At 35.4% G+C, this 19,657-nt stretch overlaps 1 protein-coding gene across 1 annotated transcript; it reads right to left on the minus strand.

Moving 5' to 3' along the window:
- Positions 1–14,437: 14,437 nt before the first annotated feature.
- Positions 14,438–18,985, minus strand: LOC149778697 (uncharacterized). Its single transcript, XM_089938374.1, has 4 exons — positions 18,952–18,985; positions 16,588–16,641; positions 15,784–16,245; positions 14,438–14,874 (listed from the first exon to the last, which is right to left on the minus strand). The coding sequence occupies exons 1-4, from the start codon at positions 18,980–18,982 to the stop codon at positions 14,438–14,440; spliced, it is 984 nt and encodes a 327-aa protein (XP_089794500.1). The 5' UTR covers positions 18,983–18,985.
- Between the last annotated feature and the right edge of the window lie 672 nt (positions 18,986–19,657).

The raw sequence follows: 19,657 nt of genomic DNA on the forward strand, positions 1-19,657 counted from the left end.
TTTAAATTTAATATTCCGGGACTATTTTCGGTCTGCCAAATTCAGTATAAATTTCGAAATGTTCGTGCTCTTTTTGCCTCGCCCATTTAAATTTAAATTCTGTACTCTTTTCTAGTGGGCGATGAATTCCGAGACAGTTTCGGAAATGTAGTATTTCTATGTGAAACAACAGTATTTATTTATGATACAGGATATGATGTTCAAAAGGAATGTATATTATGTAGCTACTTCTTCATTATGTACATAAAAGAAACAGCAGGCTCCTGAATTATGTGTACTCTTACACACACCGTCACTGAAGGCCGAATAATTATATTTTCTGTCTCTGTATATCTATATGTCTCTCCCCCCAGTTTGTTGAGTTAGCGTGTATAATTAACCCACAACAACTGCTTTATAAAGTCAATTTGAAATAGGGGAAACAACGACTTCAAGCCAAACTAACGCAGTGTGCTCAAAGTTTCTTTTTCTAGCTTGTTCTAGAGGTGAACTTTTACTAACTGCTATCAGGTCCCTGCTGTGCTATAATAGAAACCCAATTAATAATGACTTTAATAAATATTGCACAAAACATGTGCGCATACAAAGATCGAAACTGAATATGAGGACTCGGCAAATATATGTAAGAGAGTTTGCCAGTTGCTTCCCATGGAACGGTGCTTCTTACTCGGATTTCCCTTTTTTCTTCCACCAGTTACACTAATCGTCATGTATATCCTGTCGTGTACTGAAAATGGCGTTAAACCTACAACAACAACAACAACAACAACAGTCAATCTGAGGAATACATACTTTATTCAAATGAGTAAATCCCAACATTACCAAAGTGATATCTGCCGCTGTGAAATGAGTGAAGAGAAGGCGAGTTAATTCAATTCCCCTCATACTACCCGAACAGCGCAGACATGATGCAGCCCTGTAATGACCGATCTTCAATATCTAATTAGAAAACTCTTCGAAGAAAATATCACACTATTTTAAATTCAATGAAAATTAGCATCATTGTAACAATGCTGAAGGCCGGATTTCCCATTAATTTACATGTCACACTCTGCTGAGAAACTTATGTGTGTCGACAAAAAACAATTTGTATAAGGTTGCATGACAGAAATTACAACAGTGTCAGACGAATAACAGTGTGAACGTCAAAACTAAAATATCTACCTGGATATAAGTACGCAACAAACGGGAAAAAATATAAAACAATCAATAATGTTGTCGATTTATATCTTTTTACCTATGGTCTTGATTGATGGCAATACGTTTCAAGTGCCAGCTATAAAATCTGCCAGTGGAGATACATAGAGGGTGTAAAACTTACCATCTCTGTTCATCAACACTTTGCTTTCAATGCCACTGAATCCCAGTAGAAGCACTGAAAAGAAAAACGAGAAAACGTATGTTCCGGGATAAAATCGATGTATTGCCTGCAGACATGTTAAAACTTAAAAATGATATGTTTTTATAACCTTATTATAGGTTTCAAAAAAAAAAACTGAAAAAAGAACAAAACAAACCGCTGAATTGACCGTAAGGCCATCTCTTCTCCAATGGCTACTGCAACTTTGTGTCATTAATATCGTCTGGGTAAGACAAATCCCATGGAAAGAGTACACACAACATTATGATGATCCAGGTTCTTGTAGTTATTTTGTAGTGCAATCTGAGGGTTTTCATTCAGCTCATATTCTTTTTTCCCCTCAGTCCACATTATTTCCCATTTTCAGAGAGAGAGAGAGAGAGAGAGAGAGAGAGAGAGAGCTGAAAGGACAACAGATTGAATTTAGATGAAATTGTGTCCCATTTAGAAAATGCCTATTATTTATATTTTTCTCATCGCACAGGCAACAAGAGTTTATACTACAGTTCAGGAATTGGAGGTATTTTTGTTTTTAAAAGATACAAGTAATCAATAAAAGTTGTCATACAAGGATACGATATGTCAAAATTCAAAATTTAACAATTTTAAGTGATTTGTCACAGACTGTTTATATACTACTGTTGCTACAAAGAGTTACCCGCCCCTACGAGAAAATCCCATAAAACTACCGTTTTTTTCCCAATCGCAAGGTCATCTGTCTGCAGTCTGAGAGAATGAAGTTTCGTTTCCTAAAAGTTTATATGTCATTATTCCGAATCACAATCCTCTTGAAGTGAATAAATATAACACGACTCCACTCCCCCTCCCGACTAACCATTGTGTATGTTCACTGATCGACGTTGATGAAGAAAGAAACACAAAATGATGACTCACCGACATTAAAAAGACACAAATGAATCAGCATGTTGTCTGCTAGCAAATCTGCTTACTGCTAAAAGGAAGTTCAATCTATTATATATATGGGTCATTCGTCCGGACAACGTGAGTTTCAGTTGACCTAAGATAAACTCTGGTTCACGAACTTATCTACCACGAAGCCATCGTTTCATAATTATATTATACACGTTACGTACAAGGTTGTTTTCAAAGGTCACAATGGATTTGTATAGAGGGAAGTCAGAATCATGACATGAGAAATGTTGTTTACTCGATGACAAGTTCTTCAATAAGGGCAAGTACTGGTCAACATATATACATTTGAGATAATGCTGCCCTCGTCCGCCGAGATCATATACTTAAACATACACACTCGTCCCCCCGGCTTATCCCTTACTCACAATTCATCTCATTCACCAGTTCTCTCGCGTGTCTCTGTGAAATTTTCGCAATAAGAATGCTTTCGAAAATTCTCCACAAATTATTCCCACGCTAAAATTCAAATCAATAGTTTAGCACAGTAAGCATCTACATACTTATAGAGTGTATATTACAAATATTGACTGGCTATGAAAGGCATGTACAACTTTAAACAGAAACTCGAAAAGGTAATCGTCAAGAGCTGGAAACGATAGGATTGTCAAATATACCAATGTATACTGTATACATTATACTACATCCATTATATTATAAACAATTTCTCTAGAAATAATAACATATCTCTCATTTTAAACCCTTCGTAAATAAATTTAGTTAGTGAATATATTATTTTCTTATTACTAAAAGTTAACAATTCAATGTACTTGTGCATAGATGGCTTATTCCAGAAGTACTTTTGAATACAGTTTACACGCATGTTCGTATGCATAGGTCGTACTAATAGGAAATTGAGATTCATCTTCAATATCATGGTTCTCAAAGAGTATGCAATATATTTCACGTCTATCGATCCTATTGCTTATATACCTCCATTTTTAATTCTCGGATTACGGGTGGACATTTTGGAACTTTCTCAAAACTGATCCATGTTTATGGTTGCACAAGAATTTGAAATATTCCAAATTTGGCCAAAGTCAGGTTGTATATATTTATACAGAGACAGTTTGTTAGAATCTTTTCATTTACGTATACCAGTCCCATAGAAACGCATCTGTTACTCTTTCTTTAAAAATTGGAAACACTTGGAGCGACTTACAGAATCAGGAAACATTCGCGCTTCACCTAAATCAAATACGTTTAAAGTAACTTTGACAAGTGTAACCCAGTTGATAAAATTAATTTTATACATTTTCAATAGGTAACTGCCTGTCTGCAGTGTTCAGCATAATATATGCAGATTCTGAATAACGACCAATATTTAACTAACTTAACCAGTTGTCAGTATTTAAGTGTGATTATTCCAAGCTAAACATATATTAGAAGTAAATATGCTTAACTTAAACAATTTTTTTTTAAACTTCTTTCTACGCGTTCAGTGGCGTCAGTCTTTTGAAAGCCCATACCAGGGAGACGTAATTCAAAACTGGAACAACATAAATATAAAAAAGTTACGAACGTTCATTATACTTTAAGTAACCGTTTATTCAAACTGCAAAGAAGCGAATTCATTGCTTAATCAGCTAATGTTTGCCGAGCTTTAGAAATTTTTCAATTGATGGAGAAAGCAAGACCAGGGTAAATCAAATTTTCAATCAGATCAATTTACTACCGGTCATATTCGATATTTTTGTATTATCTTATGGATCACATTTTCTAAGACCATAACCTTTGTTTTAGCCGTGCAAATTAGCCACGATATTTCCTGAAAATAAAGCTAAAACTTCAGCAAACAGTGTCAAAAGTAAAGACAACTCGTCTAACTGAATCTCTTGTGTAGATTGTTTAGACAATTTCCGAACCTTCAGTAGATAACGCAAATAATATCGGTGATAACACTTAAGCTTGTATCAAACTTACTCATTACTTTAAAATGGCGCTAAAACTGCCCCAAATGAGGACCACCACAAAAATGGATCTGCGGTGTGGGTTCGAATCCTACCATTGAGCTAGCCTGGTGTGTCACTGGGCAAGGCACGTTACTCCAATATAATTGGCACTAAATAGCCTACTTTTATATACAGTGTATGTCTCAGGCAGAAGAAAACAAAGTGGAAGAAGAAATGACTGACACCAATCGGTAATAGTCAGTTGTACATACGTTTTCCAGACTCTCCATCGAGTTAGATTTATCGGGATCAAATAGCAGTTTTTTTAAACGAAACGATCATTGCGGTAGAATTGTTGTATATGGACTCGTATCAAAATTAGTATTGCTATGTAGTCCTTACATTCGTTTGTTAGCATTGAACTTTCCAGTGTATGCAAATCTTAATAAATCATATATTTATCTAAAGTGTATTAAAAGTTCTTGTCATAGTGAATTCAGCTGGTTTTTGTGAGGACTGTAAGCAAAACAACATGCAATAGGTCACAGATTTCACTTCCTGGCACTAGCCCAACGCTAACTGTGTCCAGTATAATCACAAACACGCCATCATGCTCAAATTATAAAGAAACAAGATTTGCCTTCAAATCTACACCAAATATCAATAAATTAAGTTACGTATCACCACCAAAACAGTAAGTAAACTTGCTCTAAAAATAGACTGACACAAGGATTGTAAGTACTGAAACCACAACTGGCATTTTTTGTCAAAAGCCTATACTTTCATGCCACACCTGTTTCACCTTTACTCACGAAGACTAATTGCTTCTCATGGCAAACAAGGCATAAGACTACTCTCAGAAAATGTAAATTGTTGTTGTTCAGCTGAGTAAACAAATTTCAAAGATCTTCTGAGACCCGAAAAATATGAGTCCTTTATGATTTTTACTTAGTGGAATTTTTCAATGCAGTAAAACTTAATTATAACACAATATAATTTCTATCTGAAAGCATGTTTGAAGTAGAGCAAACATTGACACATTTAATTTTAAGAAAAGTTTAAATACAAATTTAAATTTAGAAAAATAAGGTTAAACGTACAATTAAAGTTTGATACAAATCGAAAGCATGAAACTGACAAGATATAGGCATATGATCGATTAGGTCATTGGTCTATGAAACTTATAACACTTTGCCCAGGGATAGTAAGTAAGCATAGGTTACTATATGTTCTCAGAAAAATTGCATCATTCCTGTCAATAGGTGCACACATTAAAGAAACAAGAATAAGTGTTGTGCTCCGGTTGTAAATATGTACACTATCACACTCAAATTGCCCGTTACAGTGTTAAGACTGCCATGTTTTGTAACTACAGTAATGTAACGCGTTTCAGTATCAGTAACTACAAAAGAGGACAGGTTATCAGAATATACAACTCCATGGAGATTCTACCATATTGAACAATGGTGTTGTTGTCTCTCATAGGTAGGTAAATAAGTCAAACGGTACTAGAAATGGAGATAATCAAAGGACACTAAGTGTGGAAGCACATGGACAACATTAGTCTAGGCATGGTGAACTCAGAAATGTGAAGTAATGGACATGAAATGAAGTGACCAAAAGTATGGTTTTTGGTGTGTATGCAGCCATTTGCATAATACATAACTAAATAAGGTACACTAGCTGGACCATTCGGTCAACAATAGGTACGTACGTAGCAGTGTACAGAGAAATTTGGTGTCAAAGTACTACATTAAACAGATATTAGCATAAATAAGCTATTCACAACGGAAATACAATGTGGGATATTTCAAGTACAGTACAGTCAACAGTGACTTTAAAAGATCAACTATAGTGTACATCAGATCCTACAATGTCGCGCTTTGCCAGTTAGTGTACAGACATAACGTAGGAGAAGAAAAGGGTGCATTTCGTTTTAGACTTACTTCTTTTGCACTTTTCCCATAGACCAATTAATTAGACCTGGAGAAAGTGCATTTTATCCCTTTCGCCTATATTTATTTTAACAGTTTTCATTATCTGACAGTTTAACATGGGGCCCCGGGTGGTCAAGTGTTCCGAGGTGCTCCCACTGACATATCACTGATATCTCACCTCTGTCCACATTGCTTTGATTCTCAAGCTTGAAAATCACAGATATGCAAGAAAGCTAGCCAGTGGCTGCCCGTGGGCTGTTCGTTCTTCCTGGGATTGTCCTGTGGTCTTCCACCATTAAACAATCTTGTCTCAGTGTATAGCATAGTATGCATTTAAAATGGAATTACACGCACAGCAACCGTCTAAGATGACATAGATAACCTGCTTAGGCTGTGATATAGAGCGATTATCTCCCATGTAATATTCTCCCATTAAGTACCACGTAACTAAGTTTATAAACAATTATTGTAAGCCACATAAACCGATATGTGTTACTGATAAATCAAACCATCACAGGCACATATAGTAAGTGTTTAGACCCATAATAACCAGTGTTACAACGCAGACTATCGACTAGAAATATGTCAGCGTGCGTTTTAAAAAATGGTTTCATTCTGCCTTCTGCTGTGTCATGTAGCAATACAAATATCTTTACATTTGTAATGTACGTAAATATTAACTGTCAAAATATGTCTAAATTTTGCATTCCAAGTTAAAGATAACGGCTACTACAGTGATATGATTTAGATCACGATTATGTTGCATATACAGTAATTACTTATCTTTATCTATGTATCTCAGATGTCACTTCGGGCACGCCTTATTGCCTCGTTGCTCTCTGTGTACTGTCACCATAATACAAAAGGTCAACCACACCATAATGCTCGTATTCTAAAAGAATCAGCAACTTCTTTTCAATCAGAACCAAAAATTAATAAATCTAAGCCTTGTAAAACCACATAAACGAGCGAGAAAAAAAAATGCTATGAAAAATAGACTGAGACTTAATACCTGGAGACTAACCCACGAGTAATAATTGTGACCCTAGTCCATACGCATTCAGTGACCTTCTTCAGAAATGCCACAAAATGAAATTTAGGACTAAGTCTAAATACAGAAAATCAATCTTAAGGCAGATCATTCAGGATTACATTTCTTGTTAAAATGTTCCATATGCAGTGATATGTATCTACAATAAATATTCCGGCACTCTTTCCATTGAAGTGGGCATAGATTGATATGAATGACGTGGACATTTGATTTTTCAATGGAATATTCATTATGGCGTCATGCATTCGCAAAATAGTATGTATGTGAATGCATCATGCTCCCATGGTCTGACACAATTTTGGATGATTCAGTTGTTTGGGGGTGGGGAATACATATGTTTATGTTTGGCAGAACCAGTACATGTCATCACATATGCGCAGACCTATTGGCACATATATCAGATCTAGTGAAAAGTCAAATGGATAGGTCGTTCTAGTCGAGCTATAATAGTGTGCCAATGTTTGGATAAACATGATTTCTTCTTCTCAGTAAATCAAGCTATATATATAATTGTATGAAAGTTCGACATGTACTCAAGCTTTAGTCCATTTTAGAAACACCTTCACAAATGAATGCAAGTTTTTATCATGATGAAACTGGTTCCAGTTTGTGCAACTGAATTTATAATTTTTATGTGGTAAATACATGAAGGTCTAGGTTAAACACTGTTATGTATATTTGATTTAATTTATATTTGATTCAATTTAATTGTTTGATTGTTAGTTTTAATTTTTTTATTCCATCACATGATATTGCTATGTAAATTTATTTACTGGAATTTTACATTTTCCAGAAATGAGATTGACTTGACTGTTTTTTTTCGTAAACACCTAATAATAGAAACCTTGTATCTAATGCAGATCTAGTTCCTGACCTTGATTCAGAATCAGTGAGAGTGAAGTAAAAAAAAAAATATTTATTCTTAGTGAAGATTCATAAAGTGAAATCGAGGCCATACTGGGAGTCAGTGATGTTAGGCATGTACAGCTTTTATGTTGTTCTAGATACATGATCATATGACCCTCATACGGGAATCTCTTTTGCGTTTGAAATTAGTGTATAACCTTTTCCTATAGAGAATGTAGTCAGTTGGGCTATAAACCATTAACACTTTAAGATGTTTTGTTGTGACCAGTTTGAGTTGGAATTCTATTTTATGGAATTATTAATTCTTTTCCTTGAAATATTTAAATCCTCATACAGAATTCATGGACAAAAACATTTATTGAAATTTTATTCGGAATTCAAAACTGGAATATTATTTTCTGTGGTTCAACAGGGAACTGTTGACACATCAGGACAACACTGACTACTGCATACGTCATCGTTCTGCATCTTGGATTTTTATCAGGATTCCAACTCAGATTCATTTAGGACTTTTTATTTCTAGGACCTCTACTTTTTAATTCTTGGATTATTTTTGGATTTGATTCGTAAAACCGTAAGTTCTTTTTCTCATTTTTACCTTGATTTTCTAGGGAAATAAAGTATTTGTTAAATTTTACAAAGCTTGTTGTCTTCGTTCTTTTCTTGTTACTGTTTTAAAGAGCCAAAACATAACAACACTTTGTAGATTGCTTAATATTCACGTCCTTATTTGCATTTATTTTCTTGCGGTTTGTTGCTAGTTTGTTTATTATCTTTCCCTCTAATTTGTACGCCATCTGTAATTGTTTCCATTACATAAATGAACCCGGCATCTAGAAGGTATGCACGAATGCCTTAATCCACACGGTTATGCACGCATCCCCAAAAGAGATTAGAACAAGGTCGACGGGAACGAATATCGGTACACGAGAACTCGCTCGCTAGGCAGCCAAAATTAGGTATCAACCATATACACAAACCCACTGTATTTCTATTCAGACATGTAAGGTATAGACACATAAATTGATATTCATAAATAACAGACATATACGACACCAACGAGGAAATTACATTTCCTTCGTATTCACATTATATATTCTGATAATGAAGAAACAAGTCAGGTAGTGTCATACTGTTGCATATTCATCATCAATTTAAACTATACTAACATGTTTGATTCCGACGAGCAGATGCTGCGAAATCTCCCTTCGTTTGTTTACAGTCACTGTACATATTGTTGTCGTGGAGTGCGAGTCCACAAACTTGAATTTCAACAGGAAATATACCCAGGCCATGGTGGAATATATCTTCCGTTGGATTTAAGTCGTTACACCTGTTTTAAATTCAATCAGTTTTGAAATCCCCAACAAATTTAGATTGTCGTATTTTGTATTACAGTCTTCCATCGCTGATGCAACCATTTCAATCAGACTACCGTCCAAATAATTTCTGCGAGATTGTGCTCACTGGTTTGATTGATCACGGGTTGTCGAAATGTCAACGATGGGAAATTCATAGACATTAGGCCCAAACGTTTGATAATGTCAATAGTAGAGTTTTACTACATACAATATCAACATATAAATTTACAAACTTTTCATTCCATGGTCTTCATCCTTTCTAAATATTAGATTACAAGCTGTGAATATTATGTCAAAACTTAATCAAATTTCCATTGGAGTACCACAGAGATCAATTGAATGCCCTTCTTTTTCATTTTTATTATAATGATTTTCCAAATAGTTAAAAGCTTTACTCAGTTCTTGTGTCTTGGTATGCTGATGATGTATCACAATATAAGTAATAAATATATTAGCACTCTTGAGAATAAAGTAAACGGAGATATACAATGTGCAATCAAATATATGCAAGACAATTAAATGACCATACGTTTACATAAAAACTAAGTTAATTCTAATATCCTTAACTAGACAGAGGGTTAAATGCATACAATTGTACTTAGAGGTAAATGGTAAAAAAACATTAATAATTAAATGTGCAAAACTTTGAGATCTCCTTATTGATAACACCTTATATTGGTCCAACCATGGTGAAACACTCTTTATAAAAGTATCAAAGAAAATATGTATTACGAAAAATCTCGAGGTTTTGTATCGGATATATTGATCTTAAACGTTTACCATACAAGTTGTTGATTTCCATAATGCATCTAACTGCGTCGGCTTTATCAGTTGACATACAATAGCAGCCAGGATGGTTTTCAATGTTAAATATAAATGTTTTTAAGTTATATGGAAAATTAATACAAGGTGTACACCGTCAAGTGAAAACAATGATTTATATATACAAACATTTCCGACAGAGGGCATTAAACGTAAGAAATTCAACAAGCAGCTAATGTTTCCTCTTTTATGAAACCTGGACATGAGGACTCTGGGCAGGGTCAGCCTATCGTGCCATTGTAACTGACGATCGCAATATTAATTAAAGAACGATGATAGACCCTCAGTGTTATCGATGTGAAATAACTAATTAAAGCGGACCAACGAGTTCAAGAGAACAATGGTACTTGTAAATCACAACCGCGCATGTCTTGTCGCCGATGCAGTAAGTGGAATCGCAGCGGGAGAAATTATTAGTCTTGCAGTGACCGGAATCGCGACCACATCAAAAAGTACAGACACACCACTCTGACCTTTTGTTGGAACTATATCGATATGACTTATGTTGCGGGTGTTGTTGTTTTGATACGATTATATTCTCAAATACGTAATTATTCAGAACGGCTTGCAGCGGCAGAAAGTAACATCAATAAGTATTCAATGGCTGTTGAGTATAAAATAATTAGCTCGGCCTAGTTCGAGACTGTGTTGATAAGGAATAGTGCTGTAGCGGATGTGTAGGTTATTAATCTAGGTTACAGCTCTATCCCCGTGACTCAGTCTGCTTGGTTGGTCACCTTGACTGATTATTATCGGAGTATTGTGCATACATTTGGATTTTTGTAGACCAATATGAGCAAACGTCATGGGGTATATGACTATGACATGGATTAGGAATCCAAAGAGCAAGACCGCTATTGTGAGATTATTCAGAGTCGCAACCAAAATAAAGACACGTTCCTCATCAGGTGCATATTGACCGAAGACCTGCAATCATGTTACCTTCTCCATTCGCACACTAGAGATAAGATACATATGATTCACTCAGCACTATAGAACACTTGATGAAAGCCCACAGTGATCCAGATAGAGAGAAAGACCTTGGAGAACATCCCAGTAAACCTAGAAGAACGAGCAGTTCCAACTGATGGTTCATAACCAAGACTACAGGAAGAAAAAGATGCAAGGACCTCATCAGCCTCTGGACCAAATGATATTCCTTATAAAGTTTACAATTTATTGTCCAAGACTCATCAGAAGACTTTGAAAGTTACAAAATGACGTATGAAGAAGAGGTTAGCTGGTAGAGAGTTGGCTGCTCGCAGAGGGCTGCTTCATTCCTAAGGAAGAGAATTCATTCGTCAGGAATCATGCAATTCAGAACTCTAAATACTAGATGAAACGTTCATTTACCATGTATTCCTAGGTTTTGCAAATAATGCAAAAGAGAAAACAGGACTTTATTAAAAGTGTTGTTCTTTGTTCTTGTCTGAGAGTTTCGATAATAGCTAATGTGTTTGGAATAACACGTTTATTTAAATGGAGTTTCCATTCCTTTTCGTCATTGCTGTATAACACACACACACTCACACACACACACACACACACACACAAACACGCGCGCGCGCGCGCACACACACACACACACGAACTTTTTTTCTGAAACCCTATTAACATTTTTAGTTTGGCAGAATTTTCTAAACTGGTCACTCAAAAGGGCTCATTTAATTAGAGTCGTTGCTTTCTGTTTTGGTTGTGGAGATTGACAGAATCATCAATCATTAAGTCGTTATACATTGGTAGTAGTCAAGCAGATACTCTGATCACTTATCTAGTAATCAGGATCTTTCACCATCACCACTTCATCTGTGTGCAAGCACATTCTGCTGTAAGTCTTTCTGAACAGAGAAGTTGGACGATTGAAAATAATTTAACCAAAATACATTTACATGTTATGTGTCTTTGTATGAACATTGTTTCCCGGAATTATTTATTGTTTAAATTAACATGCTATGTGATTTTTTTAATACACTATACTAAGGCTAGGTATATATTGTTATGTGCATTTAATTTGTAGTGTATGGTTGACCTTTGTCCATAAGTCAGAGTGGGAGTTGGGGCCTACCTGATCAATATATTCTGTTGTAAACTTCATTTCATATAGCTAATTTTTGTCATTGATAGTCGATTATATACTACTATTTTTTATTATTTGTAGGTAAACATGTTTACTTGGTCTTGATTTCTATATATAACCTTGATTGTGACCCTAGAGGGTTCCACAAGCGATGTTTGTTTAGAGTTTGATGGAAATTCCATTAAGATGACCCTCATCCTGGTCCTCATATTGTGACTTAGGTTTTTAATACAATGGAGAAGTAAACATACATTATTTATTCCTATCTTAAGATCAGTATTTAAATGAATCGATCTTAGATGTGATCAGTTAATATTTGATAGTATTTATTTGATTTTGTCACTGGATTTACAATGTGCCCAATAAGATTTTCGGACTCGTGTACTGTGAATTCATTCAAAGACATTTTGGATTATATCATTTCATATACATACATACTGTTAGCATATCATCATTATTCCAGATTATTTGTACATCAGAACGTTCAAAATTGAAATTCATTTGGAACACCACTGGAATTCATTTGGATTACTCTATACCTTTAGATCTGTAATATAACTGTTTGGATTATTGGGGAAATTAATTAACAACACTGTACGCCCTGTTTTATAATGTTCACTTTGTATTCTAGGGAAATAAATTACTTGTTGACACTTGCAAAACTTGTTTGTTTTGGCTCTTTCTGTTTCTTAGTTTAAGACCGTAGAGTCGTAATAATATTGTGTAACAAGACTGAAATATAATTGATTGATTTGAGTTATTTAACTATTTACCTAAGCATCAAACACAAAATAAATTTACACTTTTGTGAACGCCTAAATTTTCGTCTCTCGTTTTGGCATTAGTAAATGAAGGACCAGGACCATTCAATGGTATTTAGTGTACTTCACAAATCAAATAGGATACAGTGGAAGGGTGTTTTTGTCGTAGCATATATTTCTCAGAAAAGAATATTTGATGCGGTTTTGTGTGGGTTCTTCATCGTAAAGCCATCAGTTATAAACTACTCGCCAGGAGAGCAACAGCTCCTATCCTGCAGCGCGGCAGGTGTATGGTGGCGATTCAGTCCCTGCAGCATGTCTATGGACACGTAGTTGCAGATTGGACTGTCTTTCTTATTATGGACAGGGAGGATTCAGTCGGTGAGCATAAGGGTCGATGGGTCAACGCCGCAAGTCCAACGGAGGTACGCAAAAAACTCTGCTGACATCGCTCGGCTAGCCGATCTGAAATAGATCATATTATGATGTTTCCAATTTTTTTGTCTAAAATCCGCATCAGTTTTGTAATTTTAATATAACGTTTAATCCATGCAATTTTTTTAAACATTATTGTGTGTTTTCTTCAGTCTCTGCTAGAGTCTGTTTGAGTATTGATTTTCTTCTAAGCCGTTTACATTTCATATCCCGGGTCTTTTTTCAGTCTTCGCCAAATTCTGTATATGTTTCGGAATTTAGTGCTAGTTTTTACTCGTCAATTCTAATTTTAATTCTATTCTTTTCTTTTTTTCCTTGCGTGCACTAAAGTGGAAGACAGTTTCGGAAATGTAGTATTTCAATGTGAAATAACGGTATTTATTTATGTTACAGGATGTTATATTCAAAAGGAATGTTTATTATTCAGCCACTTCTTCGTTATATACATGCTTTAATTTTTTGCATTCTTATACACACAGACACTGATGCCCGCATAACTATATTGTCTGTCTATCTGTCTCTCTCTCTCTCTCTCTCTCTCTCTCTCTCGTGCCAATGGTTTTCGTCCTTTGAGTGCTGGAGTTATAATTGATGTGAACATCACGATATATATATATATATATATATATATATATATATATATATATATATATATATATATATATATATATATATATATATATATATAAATGTTTGCGATTATACATGCAGCAGTGAAGGGTACAAACCTATGCAGCTGCCTCTATATAATAATAATAATAATAATAATAATAATAATAATAATAATCTTAGGTGGATCGCTAAAGGGCGAAAAATTGCTTGAAATTCTAGTAAAAGAGCCAGTCAAAAGAAAGTCATGAAATACACGGCATGACTTCAGAATTAAAACTTTTATAGGTTATTATAATTACTTGGATATAATATATATATCACCAGCACGAAAATCAGTTCAAAGAGTTGTCCATAACCATAAGCCCCATTGAGAACGTGGTAAAATATTCGCCACGTATTCGGTCATCGTCATGATGAAGGAACTCTCGTACCCAGACCTCATCTCCAACTGCTAGATGAACGATTGCATTACATGGACTTCCTCCCCAATAAGTGTGTGTTGCCACGACACGACACACTACCACTCCGTTATGAACTACCTCTATGTCTCCCGACAAATAACCGCCAACAGAAGAAATCGTCACCAAGATGACATACATTCCTGCGACCGGAGCATGAAATACACCAGTTCTAGCATCATACCCATTTCCTACATTTATATAAACGTTGTCAAAGACAAGCGTTTCATCGGTATAAAGACTTGAACTGGTAGTGTCTGTAAGTCGTGCAGTAAATCCAACACTGGCAGTTGTCGGCCCTAGTAATCGATCTAGAAATAAAAATTACAAGGAAAATTAAACATTATTTTATGGAATTCAACTTCCTCAATGTTGAAGAAATAAAAACCTATTTAAGATACACGTACGACGGTATACTTGAACCGAACTGAGTCTCTTGTTCAAAAATAAGTATTACAAATATTCCATCCAAGCTAAAAACAAAGATTATATAAAATCTGAAATGCAATGAGGCATTTTTTTAAAACAGAACTTTTGACTTGCGTGACTAGGGTATTACAACTTGTACAATCGTCAGAAACAAACCTGAAACGATTATAAGATAATAGATTAGGGCAAGCCTTCAGGAATTCTCCAGTTGAATATATGTATATTAAAAACGTATATTTGCCAAAGGGAAATGAAGCTTGAATTATTTTGCAACACAGATTGTATAGGACGTATTAAAAGCAGGACATTTTATATACGTTTCACTTAATAATTTTGTTTAATTATCTTTTAATTACATATTTAATTATCTTTAATTTTCTTTAATTCTTTAATAACTTACATCGTTTTAATACTTAGAGGACACAACCTTTGTTTTAATATTTACAAAAAATTGGTTATTGCAAACAATTTGAAAACCATAACAACTACAGTATATGAAAAAGTCCCACTTTCTATTTTTTGTTTTAATAAGTTAAGATAAAATTAATGAAAAATCTGAAAGGATCAGACTGTCAACCCAAAATGCACATCGCATCCCGAAACAATAACTGTTACATAAAGATCGAATTTGTATGGAGCTTGATCAAAACAGCATTTCTACTGTTTCAGATTTATCCTTACTCATAAAAAAGTTGTCGGAAAGGAATATCTAATATAATGAATCAGAGAGACGGAGACACAGATAGAAACAGAGAGAGAGAGAGAGAGAGAGAGAGAGAGAGAATATGTACCATTTCGATAATGATTACCCCGCTTTAAATATTCGCTCTCTGAGGCAATAATGTTGTCCCAACTTCCTGGACTTATGGCACCTTCTTTCAGAGTAAACGTGTGACTTTCCACTTTATCGCCTGATCGATTAGCTGTTGTCAACTTTTTACCTTTTCCTTTCAAAAGTTCCATCGCGACCTCAAGGTCTTTAGTACAACGTTGTAGCTTCGCTGGGGTTAATATTAACTCCTCCTTTGTTTTCAGAAGCTCCTCCTTAGTTGCTAAGAATTCACTTTTCTGCAATTCCTTACGTGCCTCAAACAACTCTTCTTTTGTCGTCAATAATTCTTCTTGGACAGCTTTCATCTTTTCCTGTTCATTCCCCAATCTAGCTAACTCGAGATACATTTTGCGCACCAATTCGAGAAGTTCAACTCTGGTGTCCAAATCGACATTCCCCAACTCGTCTACCTCAACCTGAGCTATAAAATATATAATTAAATTTTAACTAAAATCTACAACTAGCTTTAAAATGTGGCCAATTAATGTCAATTATTCACGCCGATAGTATGGGCTAGGAGTATTTCCATGAAGTCAATGTGTGGTGACCCTGGAAACCCATATGTTATAAAGCGCTCACATTCACAGATCAATGCTTTCTCACATCTATCCGCTTTTTTGATATTTAAATTCCCAACAGACGGGACAAAACAATTATTAAACAATCAACAATGTAATCGATTTATATCTCTCTGGGTCTGACTTTGATTGATGGCAAGCTAACAATTCGGCCAATGGAGATATATAGACTTTGGGAAACTTACCATCTCTGTTCACCAACCCATTGCTTTGAATGCCACTGAATCCCAATATCAGCACTGAAAAGAGAGACGAGAAAACGTATCTTCCAAAATAATATTGATGTAATGTTGTTCCTGTATTTGCTTGGAGAAAAACTCTTTTCAGAATATGATGCATTTAATATCCTGCAAATTTTAGGAATATTAGAAAAAATAAAATGGTCTCGATGCATGATGCAACAAATTAAATTCCTTAGAAATTCTTTTATATGGCGTAGGATTTCAGCGAATAGTCAGCGTATAGTGTCCGAATGGACGTTTTCTCGTGTTGCCCAGAAGACACAATTATGACTTAAATATTAATGTTGAGGCCCCGTGTTGCCGACAGGTGTAAAGCTCTCGCCTACCAATTGCTGCCATCCTCGGCCAATGTGGGCATGTGACAAAGCTGCAAGTAGTTTCTGGTGGTTCATACCGGGATTTTTCCTGGTTCTTCCTCCAACAGGAATACTGGCCGCCATGCACAGCCTATCTTGCACTGAGAAATGGCGTTAAACCCGAAAACAAGAACAACAAACATGAGTATAGCTTAAATGAAGACAGTAAAGCACTGCAAACACTGCATGGTTTGATTCTCAAATACTGAAAGTGCAACCATTCAGCCAGTATATTCTAACGAGTGGGATAAGGACTAACTCGCACACTTAAATTAATTTACAATTGATGTAAGTTATTATTATGCTTTACTTATCGGGTCTACCTGCCATAAAATTGTTTTGTGCTCCATGTCTCTCTTTCTCTCTCTAGGTGGCCTAGTGGTTAGAACGTCCGCCTCGGATACGGGAGGTCGTGGGTTCGATCCCCGACTGAGTCATACCAAAGACATACAAAAATGGTACTAACAGCTGCCTCACGTGGCGCTCAGCATTAAGAGGATAGTGTTAGGACTGGTCGGCCTGGTGTCAGGATAATGTGACTGGGTGGGACATCATATTACATGTCTGCGACATGATGCCCCAGTGTAGACATCACTATAAACTGCCACACTGGAGACATCGTAGCGATATGTCTACCTAAATTGTTAAAGCTACGTTAAAAATCCAAATCACACACACACACACACAGACACACGCACACATACACACCTTCTCTCTCTGTTGGTCGGTTTTTCTGTAAATTTCGGATGCTATATGAAAAAATCCGTTAGGCTCGTTTTTCCTACATTTTAGTCTGGCCTGTAATTGTAATGATAGTCCAGAGAGAGAGAGAGAGAGAGAGAGTTGTCGTGGATGGGTCCGGGAGGCTGACCATAAGATTATTTGTATTGTCCATTCCTATATAGGCCAATTAGCCTTTCATTTTTACCTTCATAGATCCAGGCAGATATGCAGAGAGGGTCAGAGAGTGATTTGTATAAAGTGAAGTAAATCTGAAATGTCTAACGAACCAGCACAGAGACAGAGAGAGAGTGGGGGGTGAGGAGGCTTGAAGACACTGTAGAACTTGATATTTTGTTTTTAAATCTTTATTGTTGGTTTAAAATAAAAACAAGACAAAAGAACAAAACAAAAAAAAGCAAAGAATTAATTAGATTACAGAATGTGTGTGGCGGAGTCAACAGTACGGCCCTCTCGTCTCTAACGGTTAATGCAACTTTGCATAATTGATATCGTCTAACACTGTAGACAAATCCAATGCAAAAGCGTACACACTCCATTCTGATGGTCCAAGTTCTTGTAGGTTTTCTTGGTGCAAGTTAAAGTTGAAGGTTCACATTCAGCACAAGTTATTTTCTCTCATTTCACATATTTCCACATCTTTTTTCCCTTACACATTTAAGAGAGAGAGAGAGAGAGAGATAAACAGAGACAGACAGACAGAGACAGACAGAGAGATGAAAGGAAAGCAAGACGAAATTTCGATTAAAGATTGTGTACCATTTAGAAAATACTGATTATTTATACGGCTTAGGCCCTCGAGGGTAGTTTTGCTTTTGAAAAAAATATAAGTAATGAAAAAAAGTTGTAATACCGAAATATGACATTTCAAAATTCTAAAAATATAACAATATTTAGTGATTTATTTGCTTTCATGTTACTGTTGCTACAAAGAATTACGCAAAAATTGCCCATAAAGCTACCATTTGCTTTTCCATCGCAAGGTCGTCTGTCGACAGTCAACGTAAAGCACTTTTTGTTTCCTAACCGTTTATATGTCACGATTCCAAGCCATAAAAAAACTTGAAGTGAATAAGTATAAACCCCAGTTCATCACATGCATTGTAAGACCCTCGTCCGCACTCCACTCTCCCTCTTCAAATGACTATCCATTGTTTCTACTCAATGATAGACTTTGATGAAGAAAGAAAAACAAAATAAGATGACTCACCCACATCAAAAAGAAACCAAATTTGCAACATATCGTCTGCTAGTAAATATATTATCTGCTTACTACGAGAAGGAATCTGTGCTTCTTATATACTTTGGTCATTCTTCCAGACAATGTTTCAGGTAACCTGAGATAACTCTGGTTCACTAACTTATCTACAAGGAAGTTATAGTTCCATAATTATGCACGTTCAGTCAAAGGTTGTTTTCAAGGTTACAATGAATTTGTACAGAGGAAAGTTAACATGTAGCATGTACTTCCATAAAGTACGTACTGATCACCATATACTCCCCTCCTCCTCCAAGACCATATTCTTGAAAAGCCCCTCACCCCCGCTTATCCCTTACCCACAATTCAATCTCATCCAACAGTTCTTTCGCGTTTGTATGTGAGATCTTCGCCATACGATTTTATTGGCAGTCTCTACAAATTATTCCCACGCTAAAATTCAAATCAATAGTTTAGTATTGTAAGCATCTACATATTATAGAGTATACATTACAAATATTGCCAGGCTATGAAAGGTATGTACAAGTTTAAACAGAAACTCGAAAAGGTAATCTTCAGGAGCTAGAAACGAGAGGATTGTCAAATATTCTATACATTATAATATATACATTCTATTATAATGACTTACCCCTGAAATAATTATAATATATCTCTCATTTCAAACCTTTCGGAAACAAATTTAGTTAGTGAATATATT

The sequence above is a fragment of the Sinohyriopsis cumingii genome, chromosome 17 (genome assembly GCF_028554795.1).
Source record: "Sinohyriopsis cumingii isolate HCF-2022 chromosome 17, ASM2855479v2, whole genome shotgun sequence".
NCBI lineage: Eukaryota > Metazoa > Mollusca > Bivalvia > Unionida > Unionidae > Sinohyriopsis > Sinohyriopsis cumingii.